The sequence below is a fragment of the Aphelocoma coerulescens genome, chromosome 20, assembly GCF_041296385.1.
Source record: "Aphelocoma coerulescens isolate FSJ_1873_10779 chromosome 20, UR_Acoe_1.0, whole genome shotgun sequence".
NCBI classification, from domain to species: domain Eukaryota; kingdom Metazoa; phylum Chordata; class Aves; order Passeriformes; family Corvidae; genus Aphelocoma; species Aphelocoma coerulescens.
The window spans coordinates 3,018,288-3,038,067 of NC_091033.1; the positions used below are offsets into that span (position 1 = coordinate 3,018,288).

General features: G+C 52.0%; 1 protein-coding gene across 5 annotated transcripts in view; it reads right to left on the bottom strand.

The window, feature by feature from the left end:
• Positions 1–19,780, bottom strand: part of RALY (RALY heterogeneous nuclear ribonucleoprotein) — a 119,772-nt gene that overhangs the window by 59,550 nt on the left and 40,442 nt on the right. For 2 of the 5 annotated variants that reach the window (XM_069034141.1, XM_069034140.1), the window contains exon 2: positions 19,039–19,123. The exons of 1 other annotated variant lie outside the window; for it this stretch is intronic. Coding sequence is in view for 2 of the 4 variants with exons in the window: in XM_069034138.1 (XP_068890239.1) it covers positions 1,227–1,268 (42 nt within the window). In the remaining 2 variants the exon portion in view is untranslated. Of the gene's footprint in view, positions 1–1,226; positions 1,434–8,351; positions 8,396–15,004; positions 15,041–19,038; positions 19,124–19,780 lie in introns of those variants that run through there. 2 more of the 5 variants (XM_069034138.1, XM_069034137.1) reach the window with 2 other exon arrangements.

Here is a 19,780-nt window from a genome sequence, read left to right on the forward strand (position 1 = left end):
TTACTGACAGCAGCTGCTGCACAAACCACAGCACTGATCTGGGAGCTGCAGGGGTGAGACCCTCGTGCTGCAATCCGGGGTCCTCCTTGCATGTGCTGGCTGCAGGGTGAGCGGGGCGTGAGCCCTGCCCCTGCTCCTCTCACCATCCAGCTGCTGGATTTGGGCACCACATCAGGCTCCTCAGGGCATCCTGCCCTGCCACAGAGGCATGAAAACTTCTATTTAGGGTCCAGGGAAAACTCCAGCTCAGCCATCCCAGAGATCAAGCTGATGAGGAGGTGAAAATAGGGAGTGGTTGAGGAGCAAGGCTTTTGGGACAGGGACTGGCACTGAGGATGGAGGGGACAGGGTGAACCATCCCCGTCAGGGAACCAAGGCAAACGATTTCAGCATCTTAAGGAGGACATTTAGTAAGCTGTGACCTGCCCAGGTGCTGAGCCCTGGTTGTGTTTCACCCCAGGAAAGGCTGGATATGGCATTCAAGGACCCAAGTTTATTCCAAGATCCAAGTTTATTCCCCGTGTGCCAATTTGTCACCCTTATCTCCGGCAGCCCACGCTGGTCTGGCAGGGCTTGGAAGCAAATGTTGCCCTTGAGGAAGCAGAACGTGCTGGGAAAAGAGATCCAGCCAAATGAGATGCACGAGGCTTCCCTGGAATTCCCTGGAATAGAATTCTCAGGTCTCTGGGAGAGGGACACAGCACCTGCAGCAGGGAGTGGGGCTTTGCCAAGGAATCCTCTCTCTTCTGTCAGAAAATTACCCCCTGACAGTGCTGGAGAGCACCTGGAAAGGGAGGGGAAAGGGTTTGCCATGAAATTTCTGCAATGAAATCATAAAGCTTACAGAAAAATGGATCAACTGTGGCCCTCTCTTCTTAGATTAAAACTCAAAGTTACAATTTCCTATTTCTCAGTAAAGGTTACAGCTTTCATTCTTCTTACTAAAAGCATGACAACTCCAAAATAAAAAACTTTCTATGACATTTGCCCCATCCCTGGAAGTGTCTGGGGCCAGCTTGGAGCGCCCTGGGATAGTGGAAGGTGTCCCTGCCCATGGCAGGGGGTGGGATGGGATGAGCTTTTAGGTCCCTTCCAACCCAAATATTCCACGATTCTATGATCTTTGAGGTCTCTATCAACCCAAACCACTCTCTGATTCTATGATTCTATGTCAATTTGCACTGAAAAAGGAATTTTTAACCTAAAAAACTTGAATTAAAACTCACCTTTTTCATTTGTCTTCTGTAGAACAAAATCCCCGATGTCATTGCTATGGAGAGCTATGAAATCTACAAAAGGTGGCCTTCCCATCAAATTCTGTGATCATGGCATTATTGATGTATCCCCACTCCACAGGACTTCCCTGCAAAGAGCCTGAAAAACGCTGATTATCGGGAGCATTGGTCAGCAAACTGCCAAGTGCTGGACTATTTGCTGTGCTGCTCCCCGTGATAAATAAACAAAACTGCTGCTTTGCCCTTTATGGCATTGATTAGATCTGGGTAAAACAAATAGAAAAGAAAAAAAAAACCTACAGGAGGGATTTACAGTTGCTCCTCAACTCGAGCTCAGCCCTGGGGGGAGGAATTCCTGTAAATGGTGTTGTTTCCAGGGTGCTGCAGTGGGATGGTGAAGATTGAACACTGCCCAGCTGTGGCACGATAAAAACTGGAGTGGGTGGCACAGCCCTGGCTGAGGGTGGGCTGCAGGGTCAGGGGGGAAGAGTTTCTGAGCCAGACAGAGGCAGGAATAGCCTGAAGGAGCAGGAAAATGGGGAGTCCAAAGGGGGAAAGGGGTCCCCAAGCTGCAAAACCTTTTCCAGTGAGGAAAAGCACTGTGAGAGCAGCATCCTGGTGCAGACCAGGAGCAACCTCTCCTTCCATCACCTCTTTGCAGAGTGCCTGGTGGCCTCTCCCATGCTGGCCATGGCACAGGAACACAGGAAGGGCTGAAACTTGGACCTTTCCTACAGGGTGAGCAACCTACAGGGTGCCCAGAGCAGCTGTGGCTGCCCCTGGATTCCTGGGAGCGTCCAAGGCCAGCTTGGACAGGGGTTGGAGCAACGTGGGATAGTGGAAGGTGTCCCTGCCCACGGCAGGGGGTGGAATGGGATAATCATTAAGGTCCCTTCCAACCCAAACCATTCCAGATTCTATAATTTTGCCCTACTCCAACACCACCATTCCTCGTGCAGTTCCAAGCCCTTAAAAGTGCAGCAGGCTCAGAGCCCAGGGGCCAGCACAGAGCCCAGGGGGACTGCAAAGCTTGGGGTGGCACGGGTCTGCCCTGCTGGTGCTACAAGACCTACACCTGGTGAGCATGAGGGTGTCCAAGCAGCATCAGCTTCACTGCCACCAGGACAGGAGGTGGTGACGAGGTGGGGCAGGGATGGCAGACACCTGATCTGCCATCACATTTAGCAGGCCACAGGGATGCTTCCAGGGGGGATGCAGGGCAGGCAGGAGCTGCAGGCAGGAGCTGCCAGACCCACAGGGCACACAGGGGGCTCTAGGTGAGAAGACACAAGGAGGAAAAGCCTGCAGAGGGGACAGCAGCCACGAGATCCAGGTCTCTATCCCTGCACGCCGTTCCCTGGGCTCTCCCTGCCTGCTTCCCCACATCCCCTCAGTTCAGTGCCATCCACCCCCTCAGCATCCCCCTTCTCCTCCTGGATGATGGAAAATGATGGCACCAGGCAGCCCCGATGTCCTTCTCCACAAAGGAATCCTGTGCCAAATCCTGTCGTTCATCCAGTGAGTGAGAGCAGAGCCCTTCTCAGTCCGAATCGTGATCTTTAACCTCCAGAGGCTTCTGCCACCTGCAGTACAGGCTTCACTTCTAATTACTGCTGTTAACAAATCTGCCTGCAACAGCAAGCTCCCAGTGCTGTTTTTCCAAGGGCTTTGTGGGAATGACACCAGCATCACATTCCCTCCCAGCCCTGTCCAGCCTGGCCTTGGGCACTGCCAGGGATCCAGGGGCAGCCCCAGCTTCTCTGGGCACCCTGTGCCAGGGCCTGCCCACCCTCACAGGGACAACGTCTCTCCCAAAATCCCATCTAAATCTACCCTCTGTCCTCTAAAAGCCATTAGAAGAATCCCAGGGTTTGGTTTTTTTTTTCTGTTTGCAGCCAGAAACTTCCTGTGACCCAGGGGGCTTGCCCCACATTCCAGCAGGGAATATGAAATAGGATCAAGCCACCTTAGCCCAGAGAACCTCTTCTTTTTCTTGTTGAGCCCCTAAACCTTCTCTTCCTGTCTGTCCATCCCACCCAAGCCAGCACCTCTCTCCCTGCCAAGAGCAATCCCTCAGACAGAGCTCCTTGTTACTCTGAATTTTATGGAATATAGATCTGTCTCCTCCCCAGCTCTGAGCTTTGCTGACTCAGAGGAAAGGGATCTTTAACGATCCCCTAGATAGCTGTATTTTTCTTACCTAAGTGCTCACAAATTGCATCCTACGACCAATTAAACAGATGGTTTCTCATTTTTTCACAACAAACATAATTTGTAATTCCAAAATATCAATAAAAAGTCCTTCCTTCCTTTTTATACTCTGCAGCATTTGCAACTCAGCTTGGTAATTCTGGAGTCAATAATTAAAAAAAGGGGCAATTAGGGTATTAATTGGGAATCACCAAGTTACTTCATAGAATATATTCCATATTTATCCACTGCCTGCTCTGCCCAGACCGCTCTCACCACACGGAATGCTGCTCCATCATCACAGCTGGGGTTTTTAGAGCAGCCCATCCCTCCTTCCCAGCCCTTCATCTCAGCTGGGCGCCTGGCTGGAAACACCAGACAAGTGATGGATCTGGGACAGGGCAAGGGAATGCTGGATCCTGGAGGGATGAGCAGGATTTACCTCGAACTAAGCTGTGTTTGCTCTTTGGAACCAGGTGGGAAAACCAGCCTGGTCGCTGTGGAGAATTAGAGTAAGAAAAGGGGAAAAGGATTTCCTGCAAATGTTATTGCCCACCATAACCCCAAGAGTTTCATTTTATCAATGATGCATTTTGTTTCCTGCCTACTGTTCTGATTATTCCTAGGACTGAAAAATGGAAGTGGCCCAAGAGAAGGTAGGGTTTTGGTATTAAATACCAGTGGTGTAGTTACCAGCCCAAATCACACTTCAGACATCCATGCATCCCTTTCACAGCCCCGGGAAAGGATCTGGATATGGCATCCCTGAGCCATGGGGAGGCTCAGGACCCTACAATGACCACAGGGTCATGGCCTTGTCTCACACCAGGGAAGGGAGAGGATGAGCATGGAAGAAGAATATGGGAGAGGGTGGAGGAACAAGGAGTGAGCACCTCTGTTGGGTGGGTGTCACTTCCTGAGTGCCCCCAGTCCTGCAAATATAACCCAAAACAGCTCCCTCAGCCCAGGCCCTCCTCCTGCCTCCTCCCTTGCAGCCTGACATTTTTGGAAATGGGATGCTGTCCTCTCTTTTCCTTTCACAGCAATATCCAGATCCACAGGAAGCATTCTGGATGTGCCAGACTTGGCAGATTCGGATGGAGCCAGCGAGGCAGGGCACACACACGAGCCCAGGCACAAAGGCAGTGCACTCTGCTTCCCCAAGCAGATTTCCCGCTATCAGCAGGGATATTTCTGATATCAGAGTGCTAATACAGCCTGGCTTTAGATGGATTGGCAGCTCACCACCTGCAGTACAAAGACTTCCATCAGCTGTCTCGCCACACAAAGAGCAGCATCTCTATCAAATCCTAATACCTGGGGATTCTGCAAGTTTGGGATTAATACCAAGGGTAAGGAGGAAATGCAAGTCAGCCGAATGCAGGGGGATGTTATCCCAGTTTGGGAACAGCTGCTCTGCACCAGCACAGCAGCCCTGGCACTGGAGCACACACAGAGGATGCAGAAGATGAAGGCAAAGAAGGACAAACATCCCGAGGGACTGCAGGACTGTTGCAGGAGCTCTGGAAATAGTTCTGCAGGTGAAATGAGGTGAGGCAGAGCACGAGCACTGAGGGACAGAGGAAGTTCCCATGTGAGAAGGACTCACTGAGCCCATCAGAAGTGGTCTGAGGTGCAGTAGTGCCCTACTTCTGTTGCAAAGGCAGCTCACGGTCACCTCAAGGGAGGGGATTCTCCTCCTCTGCTCTGCTCAGGTGGGACCCCACCTGTGGAGCTGCCTCCAGCCCTGGGGCCCCCAGGGCATGAAGGAAATGGAGCTGATAGAACAAGTGGCAAGGAGGCCACGGAGATGCTCCAAGGGCTGGAGCTTCTCTGCTCTGGGAAAGGCTGGGAATGCTGGGAGTGTTCACCTGGAGAGGAGAAGGCTCCAGGGAGACTCCAGAGCCCCTTCCAGACCCTAAAGGGGCTCCAGGAGAGCTTCTTTTGGGACAAGGGATGGAGTGCCAGGACAAGGTGGAATGGCTTTCAACTGCCAGAGGGCAGGGTTGGATGGGATATTGGGAAGGAATTGTTCCCTGGGAGGGTGGGGAGGCCCTGGCACAGGGTGCCCAGAGAAGCTGGGGCTGCCCCTGGATCCCTGGCAGTGTCCAAGGCCAGGCTGGACGGGGCTTGGAGCAGCCTGGGACAGTGGAAGGTGTCCCTGTCCATGGCAGGGGGTGGAATGGGATGAGCTTTAAAGTCCCTTCCAAAACCATTCACGATTCCACGATCTCAGACCTCATGCACCCTTGGGGCTGCTGCAGCACCAGTCCCAGCAGAGGCTTTCAGGGTGGAGGGACCTTGGGATCAGCCCCTGCTCCCCCCCAGCTCTGGAGGGGGCTCCCAGGAAGGGCCAGAGGCAGGAGCTCCATCTCCACTTCCCATCCTCCTTTCAGGAATGGTTTCCAGTGCTGACACTGGACACTTCTCCTTACATTTGAGGAGCTGTGCTGGCCCCAAAGCAGGGCTGTCCAAGGACACTCACCAGTGTGCAGGAAGGGCTGAGACCAGCTGGATCCCTGTGGCCAGAGCTGGGACATCCCTCCCTGGATGGGAGTTTAGAAGGCAGGATGGAAAGGGCAGCAGAGAGCAGCTGGCAGAGCCCCTCCTGGGGCTGGGTTTTCTGTCAAGATTCCATTGATGCTGGTACGAGATGGTGAAGGATTTTCCTGCCACATGTGGCTCTAGGATGGAGCTCCTGATCTATGGATCACAGCTCACCAAGGAGACAGCTCTGAGGAAAAATGCTCAGGAGGAAGAAATGGCACCGCTGTAGAGAAAAGCTCAGGGACTATTTTCTGGGGTCATTCCTCTTAGAAAAACTGCCCTGTAAAGTGACAGAACAGCTCTTATCTGAGCACAGGGACTCTGCAGTTGGCTCTGAGCAGGACAACCCCCATGGACTCATCCTTCAGGCTCATTGAACCATGGAATCATTAAGGTTGGAGAAGCCCTTTAAGATCCATGAGTCCAACCATTAATTAACCCAGCACTGTCAAGCCCACCCCTAACCCACATCCCCAAGGACATTTTTTGAACACCTCCAGGGATGGGGACTCCACCACTGCCCTGTTCCAATGCCTGACCACCCTTTCAGGGAAGGAAATATCCAATATCCAATCTAAACCTCCCCTGGCCCAGCCTGAGGCCGTTCCCTCTCCTCCTGTCCCTGTTCCCTGGGAGCAGAGCCCGACCCCCCCGGCTGCCCCCTCCTGTCAGGGACTTGTGCAGAGCCACAGGGTCCCCCCTGAGCCTCCTTTGCTCCAGGCTGAGCCCCTTTCCAGCTCCCTCAGCCACTCCTGGGGCTCCAGCCCCTTCTCCAGCTCTGTTCCCATCTCTGGATATGCTTCCCACACCGAGTGTGCCCGTGAGTTGTACCTGTACCTATGGGAATTCCTTCACCACGGAGTCCTAGAGCCAAAATCCAGCCAAATTTTACATTGCTCATCAGCTTTCCAGCAGCTCCAGTGAATGCTGCTACACTATGTCCAGCCCTTAATTCCTCCCTGCATCACACAGGGCACCAGAGGCACCACCCAGGCACCAGGGCCCTACAAGAAGAAGGTTTTTCCCCAAATCTCCTTGCAGATGGGTCTCAGCAGACTTTCCACAGCCAGGAAAGGCAAGTGCAGCTTCCTCCACCCCCTCCCAGTGCATCACTTCTGCCAGCCCATCAAACCTTGACCCTCCAGCACTACAAACTCCAGCATTTCTACTCTGCTTGTGAGCATGAGAAAGAAAAAGTTCACTAAAAGACTCGGCTGGGTCTGTATCAAAAACTCTCCACCCCTTACACACTTTTCCCTCAAATTACAAAATAATATCACCTGATTTTACAGTTCTGCAGATTTCATGTGCCACAAAGCAGCATCTATGTGTGCTCCCAATTTCTGCTTGGCTTTGGCTTGGAGCATCTCCTACCTGCCCATTTTTATTTACAAGTACAAAGGCAAAGCTCCAGTGCAGTTTTCCACCCCCTGCAAACAGAGATATTGGTGTTTATTTATAGCTCCTTGTTTGCAGAGAGCCCACGGAGAGGGGAAGAGATGTCATTCCCAGGGGAAGGCAGATGGATTGAATCAATCACCACTTGGAGGGGCCTGGGGTGTTTCACAAAAGAACCACAATTCACAATGGAAGATAAATTATCCAAACAGATCTGAACACATCCTTGTCTGTCAGGTACTGTCTCCAAACAATCTTCACAAGAAATAGAGCAGGATCCCCTCTTTGAGGTCTAGCAGTAAAGCACAGTTTTCCTCTCCAGTTCTGGAGTTTGCTCAAGTTGCAGTTTCACTTTGAATCTCAAACTGTGTCACTGACTGACCCCCCAAAAAAGGTCTCCAGCTTCTTTAAAAGTTTCCTTTGACAGTTGGCAAACAAATCCTCCCAAAGTGCTGCAAACTGCTCTACCATGGAATGCTTGAAGCGTTTGTGCTGGAAGAGGCCTTAAAGCTCCTCTTGTTCCACCCCCTGCCATGGGCAGGGACACCTCCCACTATCCCAGGCTGCTCCAAGCCCCAATGTCCAGCCTGGCCTTGGACACTGCCAGGGATCCAGGGGCAGCCCCAGCTTCTCTGGGCACCCTGTGCCAGGGCCTCCCCACCCTCACAGGGAACAATTCCTTCCCAATATCCCATCCATCCCTGACCTCCTTACGCTTAAAGCCTTTCCCCCTTTTCCTATCACTCCACACCTTTGTAAAAAGCAGGGTAAGGTAAGGGTGGGTAGGATGGGGGGCTGTTCCTCCATGAAAAAAGGGTATTTCTGGATCTGGAGACAGAGGGAGAAGGGAGCCGCTCTCCTTTTCTCGTGCATTGGTAAAAGTTGTCAAAGATGGACAAGGAGAGCTTCTTAATTTGGAAAAGGGTCAGCACCTCACAGACACCTACAGATTTCCCTGACAGCATCAGGGACGTGACCTACCTTCAGGAGTTAGAGGGTGATCCTAGCTGCAGTGCCAAACTCAGCTGAAGAGGGGAGAATGGGAAATAGGGAGAACGAGGAAGAGAAAAGAATAAAAGAGAGTTAATGGAATAAAGTCAATGTTCCCAGGTTTCCTACACACCTCTGCTGAGTGCAGTAGCCAGCTCCTCCAGGCCATGGGCAATTTCAATCCTACAGTTCCCACATTTTATTCCCTAACCAAATCTAACCATGCCAATACCCCACTGTGGAATTACTGGTATTTATAACCAGCCACCAATTAAACCAGAAATGTTCCCTTGGCTCCTCTGAGTCTGCCTGAGATCTTCAAAACTTTACATGACCGATGCAGTGCCCTTTGTATTCCCTCATTTTCCATAAGGTGATAATATCCCAGGGCTGTTACACTCAAGGGATTACCACTTTGATGCCCTGGGAGTCAGGAGGTGGAATGATAGGATCATGGAATATCCCTGAGCTGGGAGGGATGATCCACAGGGATCATCCAGCCCAGCTCCTGGCCCTGCACAGAGATCCCAACAACCCCACCCTGGGCATCCCTGAGAGCTCCTGGAGCTCTGGCAGCCTCAGGGCCGTGCCCATTCCCTGGGGAGCCTGGGCAGTGCCCTGTGGGAGAAGAACCTTTTCCCAATATCCAAAGGCATGATATCCAACCGTGTCCATTGCCAAAGCCAATTTCAACCCCCTTTATACAGCCTGGTCCTCCACCAGACAGAACCAGCTCGGTGACACAATATCCCATGAAAATGGAAATCCCATACACAAGCACAGCTCTAACCAAAGTATTTTTTAGCAGGAACAGGGAACTATGTAGATAACCACTATTTTGAGCCTCAGCCTGCTGTGTTTTGTGCCTGTTCTACAGGAGAGCAGGTAACAGCTCACGATCTTGCCTTGCTGTGTGTTTTTAACAAACATATGGTTCCCATCTGTTGGGGTTTCAGTTTAGTCCTAGTTTTTTTTCTGTTAAAGGAATTTTTTCCCATAGCATGTTGCTAGGAGATAAATAGCCATACTTAAGAAAGACAAAAGGGCCCGGCCAGGCTTTTGTTCTCACCTGGCGGGCAGTTCAGTTCGCTCTCAGCGTCTGGAGAGAGAAGCCGCGGAGAGAAGAGCTGCTGGTTCCCGTTTTCGGCGTCTTTCCCTCTGCTGGGAACAACGCCGGGATCCCAAAGCTGCTTTTCCCTGCCCTGCTGGAGGCTGGGCTGTGGCCGCCCGCCCCGCTGCTGCTTCGAGCCTTCGCTACGCTGTAGCCGTGCTTACCCTGCCTGCCTGGAGCCCCGGGGGGTTCCCCTTTTGGATACATCTCGTCTGCCACCCGGGATTTGTGTTTGTGCCTGCCGCTCCAGCCTACCAGTCCAGCCTGCTGTTTCCGAGAACCCGGGACCAGCTGCCCACCGGTTTCTGAAGCTCCTTTGTTCCATCCTTCCCCGGGATCCCAGGGCATCAGAGCAGCCGCGTGCTTCCCGAGCTCGCTCCGGAGCGCCCCCTGCAGCCGCGGGGGAACCATCGCACCTGCCCTGCTCACCGGGAGCCGCCAGCGATCCCTGTCGGCTGCGAGCGGAACTGCACCCGAGGGGAAATAGCCTGACAGCCGAGAAGGCTGGGACTGGGTTTGTGTTTGCTGTTACTGTCATAGTTGTTGTTGTTTTGTTTGACTAGTTATATATATATATATATATATATATATATAGTAAAGAACTGTTATTCCTATTTTCCCACATCTCTGCCTAAAGACCCTTGATTTCAAAATTATAATAACTCAGAGGGAAAGGGGTTACATCTGCCACTCCAAGGGAGGCTTCTGCCTTCCTTAGCAGACACCTGTCTTTCAAACTGAGACACCATCCTCTGATCCCTTTCCCACTTCTGGGCTCAGCTTGCAAATCACATGGCCACAGATGACAAAACAACCTGAGTCTCTGCAGTACTGTGCTTTCCAAAGCCGTTGTGGTAATGGCAGGGACTGCTCTGTAAGTAAATGGACCATTTATGGTGGCCAATAAAAGCCCTCAATTCCTCACAACCATGAAGCAAATCTGGGGGTTCCCTCTTTGTCCGAGCTCTGGGGTGTTGCAGTGGGGATGCTGGGGAGCTGGGGTGTGGCAGCCACAGGGCAGCTAAAAGGCAGAAGAAAAGTAATTTATTCCCTCTTTCCTTCCACAGTTTCCTCACAGTTTAAATGCAGAGCAGGAAAAAGCTCCAGAGCAGCGGGAGAGCTGGGCTGGGGGCAGCCAGGCCTCCCCAGGGCAGGTTTGGCTGCACATCCTCATCTCCAGGATAATGGCAGGAACAAAGAGCTGCTGGGAGCACAGACTTCCCTCCTTGCTCAGAGCTGGAACCAAGTGAAGTCTGACCCATCCCTGTCCCTGGAACACCTCCCTGCCTGCAGGAAACTCAGCAGAGAAGCTACACCAGGTCATGGCCATCAGGCCCTTCCATCTGGGAAAGGACCTTTACCTTAGCACAGCAATGGGATGGGAATTAGCCAGAGTTAATTTTGAGACATTTGGGGTGGAAGCCAAGCCCAAGGAAGGGGGGGATGCAACAAGCAGCAATCCCAGCCCTGTTAGGCCAGGAATTACAATGCAGCAAGGTCACTAATGGGGGGGGGGGACTCATCCAAGCAGTTCTGAGTGGGAGGGAAGGGTGGGAGACGACGCTGGAAAGCGCAGGGTGAAATCAAACTGGAGAAATCAATATTGGGAGAGGACAGAGGGGGGGCACGGGACACAGGAAGAGATAAATTAAAGGCTTGCCCAAGTGCTGTGATGGCTAGTGAGCAATAAATTAAATCAAAAAGGGCAATGGGGATGAGCAAGGCACTGTAAAAAATTAATTAAAAGGAAGGGAGGCATAACCAAGGCATAAAACATGGGTGCTTCTGGAGAGATTAGAGGAGCCAGGCAATGAAGAGGCTTTGGGAAGTGTAATAGGAGCCAAGGCAGAGGCTGTAAAGGCTGTGACCGCATGGAATGGTCAGGTGAACAACACAGATGCATTTCCAGACTCTGAGAAGCAGCAAAGCATCAGAGAAGAAAAGAAATCTCCTGCAGAAGGAGGTGCTGGCATAGCAAACTTCACTCCTTGGCTTCTGTAGCCAAAATGCAGCAGGGTGCTGAGTCCCTCCATCTGCCTGCTGCTGTCCCCTGCCCCTCTGCCCCACAGGAGGGACACGGGGCTGCTGCAGGGTGGGGCATTTTCCCTGGGTGTGTTCCCCCCTGTCTGCACAGACACAGGGAAGGGCTGGGCAGGGCAGACTGGAGCTGGCTGTCCCCAGGACTCCCCCCTGCCTCTCCCAAATGCACCCCCAGGCTCCCTGCAGCCATCCCTGCAGGCATCCCCCAGCTCCTGAGCAGAATTCACCAGCCCTGGCTGCTGCAGCCCAGTTTGGCCCATCCATGGGGTGGATGCATCCCGCTGCCTTCTGCAGGCTGGTGGGACAGGCAGCATTTGGGTGAGGCCACAGGACAAGCACAGCCTCACATCCACATCCCTGCTGGTCCAGTGGCCATCAGGGCTTGAATGGCAGGTGTGAGTGCACAGGGGGACACCCTGCTTCCCTCCAGGACTGCCCTGGGCTGAGCCCTTGGACACGGAGCTGCTGCACTTTGAACACAGCAGTGCCGTGCACTGGGAGAGCCAGAACTGGACAAGGCCTGGGTGGAGAGAGAACAGCTCAGGCACCTCCCTCGAGCATGGGGAACTTACCTCAAGTCCCATTTGTGTCCTGGGCCCATCACCCAAGAGCTGCATGGGGCCAGCCCAAAGCCCTGCAGCCCATTCCCTGAATCACCTGGGACAGTGGAAGGTGTCCCTGCCGTGGCAGGGGTGGAATGAGAGGAGCTTTAAGCTCCCTTCCAACCCAAACCATTCTGGGATTCTGTGAAATGATTACAGGAATATTTTCAGGCTCTTCAAGCCACAGGGGAAAAGAAAGAATCGGCCAAGTCTGGCTCACACCTGCCTTTAAAGCAGCTTTCTTTGAAATGAACAGGCTGCCTCAGTGCTAAGAAGATTATAAGCAGAGACACCTCTGCCAGAGGAGGGAAGAAGGAATAATAAAGGCATTCAAAGCTGTGACAAGCAAATGGGGGAAAAAAAAAAAAAGAATGAAGCAGACTTTTTGGATCTAGGTACAAGGAAGATCAAGGCACAGACAGTGACAGGCAAAGTCGGACAAGGAACAGATTCAGAACATCTCTGTGGGGCTGAGCCACCCAGCCCAGAGAAGCACAGGGACTCTGCCGAGCCCCAGCAGACACTGAGCAGGCAGGGAAGGCTTGGAGGGAAAGTAGGGCAAGAAGTGATGGATAATTAACAACAGCAGAGAAAGCTCAGTGGCCCACAAACCTCTCCCTGCCCTGACAAACTTCTCCTTGGCTTTGGACCAGAACTGTGGGAAGCTGAGGGATGGTTCATTGCACCCCACTCCTAACAGGCAGCAGGGACAGGCTCAGGGAAGCTGTGATGTAAAGAGAGCGGAAAAGAGGGGGTTTCTTCTGGCTCTCCACAACTCCCTGGGCTCTGCTCCCAGGGAACAAGGGACAGGACAAGAGAAAAAGGCCTCAAGTTGTGCCAGGGGGGATTCAGATTGGATATGGGGGGAAATTTCTTCATTAAAAGGGTGGTCAGGCATCAGAAGAGGCTGCCCAGGGCAGTGGTGGAGTCACCATCCATGGAAGTATCCAAAAAACATGTGGATGTGGCACCTGGGGACATGGTTAGTGATGAGCTTGGCAGTGCTGGGTTAAGGGTTGAACTTGATGATCTTGGAGGTCCTTTCCCACCGTAATGATTCCAAGATTCTCTGGGGAGATAACCCATGGAAGGTGAACAGGGTGCAGGTGTCCTGGCTCCACGCAGCACAGCAAAGCCAGGCTTTTAGGGATAGACACAGGGGAATGGAACAAGGTCTGATTACAAGGCTTTTCCCCCAGTACAACAGGAAAAACAGGCAAGAGGCCAAGGCTGCCCTGGTCCCTTTGCATCTCTCCCCTGGGAAGGGGGGTGGGAACAGCCCACGATCAAGTGGAGAATTCCAAGAATCCTGGAATATCCTGAGCAGGAAGGGACCCACAGGATCACCCAGCCCAGCTCCTGGCCCTGCACAGACACCCCAACAACCCCACCCTGGGCATCCCTGGCAGCGCTGTCCAAACGCTCCTGGAGCTCTGGCAGCCTCGGGGCTGTGCCCATTCCCTGGGGAGCCTCTACAGAGTTCACCTACCAGAGGAAAGCTGAGGACCCACATCAGTCCTCCGAGCTTGCCCAGCACATCCCAAGGCCAGCCCCACTGATCCACTGACCCTGTTTATCCAATGGAACCTCCACTCTCAGGAAGAAACTAAAAAGAAAGGATTTTAGCAGAAAAAAACCCCAACACCCTACCTCAGACAGCTCATCATAAACACAGGGCTTGGGGCATCATCTCCCATCCTCTGGATGGCACAGCCCAACCTCTCCAGGCAGCACAAGGTCCCTGAGGCTTCCCCACATCTTTTCTCACAGCACTGCCTGTGAAAGGTCAGTGCCTCACGGTAGCAGCACATCTAATGATGAAATGGCAAAATAAGCAACTTTTTGGCTCATTTCCTGAAATCTCCAGCTCAGGCCGAGCTGGAAGCAAATCTCAGGCCTGGATTCCTGCAGATGAAGGACTGTGGCCACCTCACTGTTTACCTTTTCTGCATTTCCTGCTAACCCTTATTTGTCTCCTTAAAAAAAACCCCTAAAATCCATGCTCACATGTCGTGTCTGATGCATCTGCCAAGGCCAGAGCCATCATATCCCATCCAGCACACATCAATACAGCCTTGTAAGGGGAAGCTGAGAAAAGATGTGCAGGGAGATCTATTTTTGTACCTTCATTTTAAGGCACCCCTTTGACTCCCTCCTTTCTGACTCACATTCCAGCTCCAGAACTCAGGGATGCAGCCAGAAAGTTGCACCCAGTCAGGAGAGGATGTTCTGCCAACACTTTCACCCAAAGTTTGAGCACAGCCACAGCAGAAGAAGGGACTTGTGCCATCATCTGTCTGGTGTTTGCACAAGCAGTTATTTGGGAAAAGATTTTACAATTTCCATTCACGCACTACCTTAAGCTGAATTAACCTCCAAGTCTTGAGAAGCTCTGAGAAACAGATGATTTCGAAAAGGAAATCCAGGAGTGAAAAAGGAAAACCAAAAATCCCCCAGTCAGATAATTTAAATCGATATCATATTTCAATAAGATCAAGATTTGCAGAAAACTGAGTGTTCATTATGAATCGCTTGCTCAGCTCTTCAAAGAATCAAACATTTGGGTTGATCACAGAAAACCATCTCAGCTCTAGAGATGAATCATTGGCTTAGGAAGGTGTTATTTTAACCCATGGCTTTCTTTGAGCATAGTTTTGCCTGAATGTACAGGTTTACAGTTCCACATGTGCTCGAGTTTCTGTGCCTTCTCCAGGTTTTCCATCCCAAAGCAGGTGTGGTGCAAAGCACTGCATCGTGTTTGCTGGGGGAACTCATGTTTGAGGAATCAAACATGATTCTGCTCATTTTCTGTTCAGCCTTACATCCCTTAAATAACACCCAGTACTCTGCTCTTCCCAGATTCCTGTTGAGCCACACAACCTTCCACTCACCATCAAGGTCCTGAGCAGGAGGGTCCTGTCCTGCATCCATCACTTGGCATCTCTCTTATTGCCTGGGCAGAGCAGCTGAGAGCTTCAGGCAGCTCATTTGCAGCTCATTTGCTTATTTCCAAGCCCCAGTAAGCCCAGGGACAGAGCCACAAGGGTGTTTATAATGGGTTAATTAGCAGCTCCTCTTCCCTCACTCATCCAGTGTCCTGCTCCTAAGGCTTCAGCATCAAAAATGGCAGCTCAGTGTGTCAGGCCTTGGCTCTCACTGGAAAACCTGATCCTTGCTGGGACTGCCTGGGTCCCAGCTCCCAGCCAGCCCAGCTCAGCTCCCCCAGGCAGTGGGGGCACTGGGAGGGGATGGCTCCAGCCCCGGACAACACTCAGAGCTGAGCCTGCAGACCCCGCTCCTGGTGTGTGGGAACACTAAATGACCCCTAATCATCCTCAACCAGAACAACCCCTCATGCTGGCAGTGTCCAAGGCCAGCTTGGAGGGGGCTTGGAGCAGCCTGGGACAGTGGAAGGTGTCCCTGCCCATGGCAGGGATGGCACTGGATGGGCTTTAAGGTCCCTTCCAAACCAAGCCATTGTGGGATTCTGGCCTTTGCTTTCACTACAGACTGTGCCAAGAACATCCCAAAACTCACCTGCTTCCCTGCAGAGAGTGGTCAGGGACCAGCATCTCTGTGTGAGGAGAGCTCTCCTCCCACCCTGCCTTTTCCAGGTGGGCTCCATAGCTCACTCCCACGGGACAAGAGTGAACCTGCCCCAGCCAAAACCTCTCCCAGACCCTTGGGAACATCCTCCAGCCAACCACCCCCAAGTACTGCACGAGCCATGAGAGCATTCCCAGCACAGACAAGGGCAGTCCTTCCACAGAGCCTACTCAGAATGTGAGCTTTAACTGTGTCTGTGAATTTTTTTACAGCAGATAAAGACTGGGGAGAGTGTGTTTTGGGGGGGATTTCTGCTTGTGTCCTCCACAGCCTGATGGTTTCTGATGGTTCACGACACCTGTGGGGCCTCTGGAATGAGTTCCAACCTGAGTAATCCAACCACCCATCCCTTGACAGAGGCACCTTAGGCACGGAGGGGAACTCAATCCCAGAGTTTGGCTTTTTTTAGGCTTGACCATGAGCCCTGTGAGGGTCACGTCCTGCAGCCCTTCCCAGCTCCTGCCCCCACTGGGTTCCAGGACCTGCAACCTCCTCCTGACCTGGTGCTCTCTAAATTAAGAACCTCTTACATCGCTTCCTTCCTTGGCCCACGGGGTGCTAAGAAGGTCACACAGATCGTAGCTTAAAGGGCTGCCAGGGCCCCCCTAATCCTGGCGGGACAGGAACTGCCTGAGCTGGTAACGACCTGAGCAGGTGATTAGAGTCTGGATTTATCTGTGCTCAGAGCCCTGGTGGCCCCCTCCACCCTGGGCTTCTTCTGAGACAGGCAGGAAATTTCAGCCATCCCATTTTTGCTGAGCCACCTAAGGATGCTCTGTGTCCTCTCATTACGGGGCACTCCCAGCCCTGTAAGGATGGACTCAGTACCAGCTATTTCCAACAATTTCCCTGCATTCCTGGAATAATGGGCATTTTCATCAGCCTTCCTTGTCCTCCAGTCGCTCTCTGTGTTCTTCTCCCATTGCCTGAATGACAGATATTTCCCCACTGATACATTTCCCAAGGAACAGGGAGCTCTGCAGCTCCTTCTGGAATCAACCTTTATTCTGTGTGCCACCAGTAAGTGCAGGCAGAAGTGAAAAATGAAAGAGCAACTGATCAGCCAGCAGTGTTCAGGGGCTCAGGAGTCCTGAGAAAGGGAAGAACTTGTTGGATAAAAGACACATTCCTCCCCTTACAGCAAGTACCTTATACAAAAAGAAGGGTCCACACTTTAAAACTGTAGTGGATATGCCAACAGCCAAAACAAAACTTGGAAAAATCTCTTGCAGTGTTCTCAATAAAAGTATATTCGAAGTAAAAAACATGTATTTCTTCAATGCTGCCAAATCCTGCAATTTCGTTTGCTGAGTTAAATTCTGGTCTATGGAATTAAGGCACAGGAGCTGTGTCAGTCATGCACAAAAGGGTTTTTAGCCAGGTCATTTGTTCAACATATCTGTGTGCCAGAATATTTTGTGTCAAAATATCCTTCCTACCACCATGGGCAGGTACACTAAGCTGGAACAGAAAATGGTTTTGGACAAATCTGATGAAACCCAAGTTCCCTTTCTCCCTCAACTGCCTCATTTTGATTTGAAGAAGTTCAGGTGAATCTTTTCCCTGCTGTTATTTGGAGTTTCCTGGATTAGATTTCCAACTAAGATCTTTATTTACTGTGTGTGGTATCTCTGGGGGTCCATCACACAGCAGCAGAGCTCCTGCCTCTGTGATAAGAAGTTTTATCTGATCACATTTATTTTTCCTTTCTTCTATGCAAGTTCCAAAGTAAAACTCCAACTGTGATACCAATTAAAACGTGAGTTCTGCAAACCCTGCTGAACTGGAAACTGAGAACCCCGTCCCTGGAAGTGCCCAAGGCCAGCTTGGACGGGGCTTGGAGCAAGCTGGGATAGTGGAAGGTGTCCCTGTTCATGGCAGGGGGTGGAACTGGATGGTTTTTAAGGTCCCTTCCTTAACCACCCTCTTAATCTGTAATTTCTGCTCTCATCCATCTGCCCAGGAACTGGAAGAGAAAATCCACTGTTGAAAACTTTACACTGCTGCATCTTCCTGCCATGAGTTGAGCACAGAACGAGGACACCCTGAAATCTTCACCCTTTGCTGAAGCAAACTCGAGGTTTTACTCCCTGCTAATCCATTCTCACCTCAACAAAACTCCCAGCAGAGCAGGCAGAGCCCTCCCAGCTCCAGCCCTCCCGAGCTCACTGCTCAGGAAGCACAGCAAGTTTCCAACAGCCACAGTCATTCCCAGGCCAGCATTTCCCAACCCTTAGGTCATGCTGCCACTGGACCTGTTCCTAAATCCCTTCCCATCCCTCCATAAAACCTCTTCTTCACAGAGGTGCTTTCAGCTCAGCCCCCCTGGCCAAGCTAGGTCTGGGGGATGTTAAACTCATGTCCTGACAGTCTGCTGGCATTTGGAGTTGGTTATCTTCCTAAACTGTGGCCTGAGGACACACACCCCTGTACCCTTTGGGGATGAGGAACTCCTCTGTCCTGGCCTGAGCACTGACAAACACAGTCCCAGCGTGCTGGTGCTCCAGGAAATGCCACAGGAATGTTTCCTCCCAGCCCGTGTGCCAGGGCCTGCCTGCTCTGCTCCCCCTGTGCAGAGGCAGCACCAGAGCTTTGACCAAACTCTGGGCACGCCCAGCCCCCACACACCAGCTCTGCACCCCGCCTGCCCCAAGCACAGCGTTCCCCATGGGCAGCACTTCCACCCCCTTGCTCTGGGATGTGCACAGGGGAGTCAGGAGCAGAGTCCACCTCCAGCTTACTCACAAGTCACACTTGTTTTCACCTCCACCATGACAAACCGCAGACAGAACTTTCAGAAGCACCACAAGCAGTGAATCTAAAATGCAGACATGCCCAAACCCATGTCCAGAACAATCCACAGGGTGTAATAACAGACTCACAAAACCATAGAATTAGGCTGGGACAGACCTTTGAGATCACTGGGTCCAACCTCTGACCCAACACCACCTTGTCAACCAGACCATGGCACTGGGTGCCATATCCAGACTTTCCCTGGACACCTCCAGGGGTGGGGACTCCACCACCTGCCTGGGGTTAAAGTGCTCCCAAGTCCATCCCCAACAGCACCAGGGACAGGGGCAGGTGCTCAGCAAATCCATCAACCTCTGACTCCCTGAACACCCACACTAGGCCGGGGGAGGGAAAATCAGCCTCTCCCAGCAGCCTCCGAGGGAGGAATCCTCAGACCGATCCCAGAAGGAAAGCAGCTGTACCTCTCCTGCCCCAAATCCCACTGCTGAGTCCCACAGCTGGGAATCCCAGGCATCTCTCCCACCACTCCTCACATCCAAGAGCACACGGGGACACGGTCACTCACCGGGGCTGGCTGGGCACTTGGGCTTTGTCGCTCTCCCCGTTCCCAGAGCGGGAGCAGGCGCAGCTCCTCTCTGTGCTTCTTCACCCTGCAGGAACCAGGACATGGAGGGAGGGTAAGCAGATAATCCACGACTTTCTGTGAGGGTGTGCAGTGCCGGAAAGCAAAGCTGCTGCTGTCTGCAAGGATCAGAGCCGGGACTTTCTGAGCTAAGACTCTGAGCTGCTTAGCACGGAGCTGGAAGCGGAGCAGACAGAGGTGGTTATGTTCCCAGGGCTGAGCACTGGGGGGGTGGTTCAGGCTGGCTCAGGCACCAGAAATCCCACAAAAACTGCTTCATCAGGTTAATGCTGGCAGAGAACAAGGATAGAGGCAGGCAGGGATTTTTGGTCACGATGGCTGGGATTTGCTCAGGGAAAAAACAGAGTTTCTTCAAAGTGAAATATCCCAAAGCAAAACTTTTTCGTAGTTTTGTTTATTTATTTATTTAATATTCGGAAAATGTGCTTTTGAAACTGAAGATTTTACTTTGGGTTGGGCCAACTTGAAACTATTCCTTGATGGAATTGAAATGTTGTGCTTTAAATCAGTTCCCCTGCATCCCCCGAGATGCCCTGAATCCCCCTGGAACTTCAAATTAAGGTGTTTTCCTTTCCCTGCCATGGCTGACATGCCTGGCTGACCTGCCCAGCATGAGAGATGTGCCAGGTGGGACCATACCCAGGATTCAGAAGTGGAAACTGCA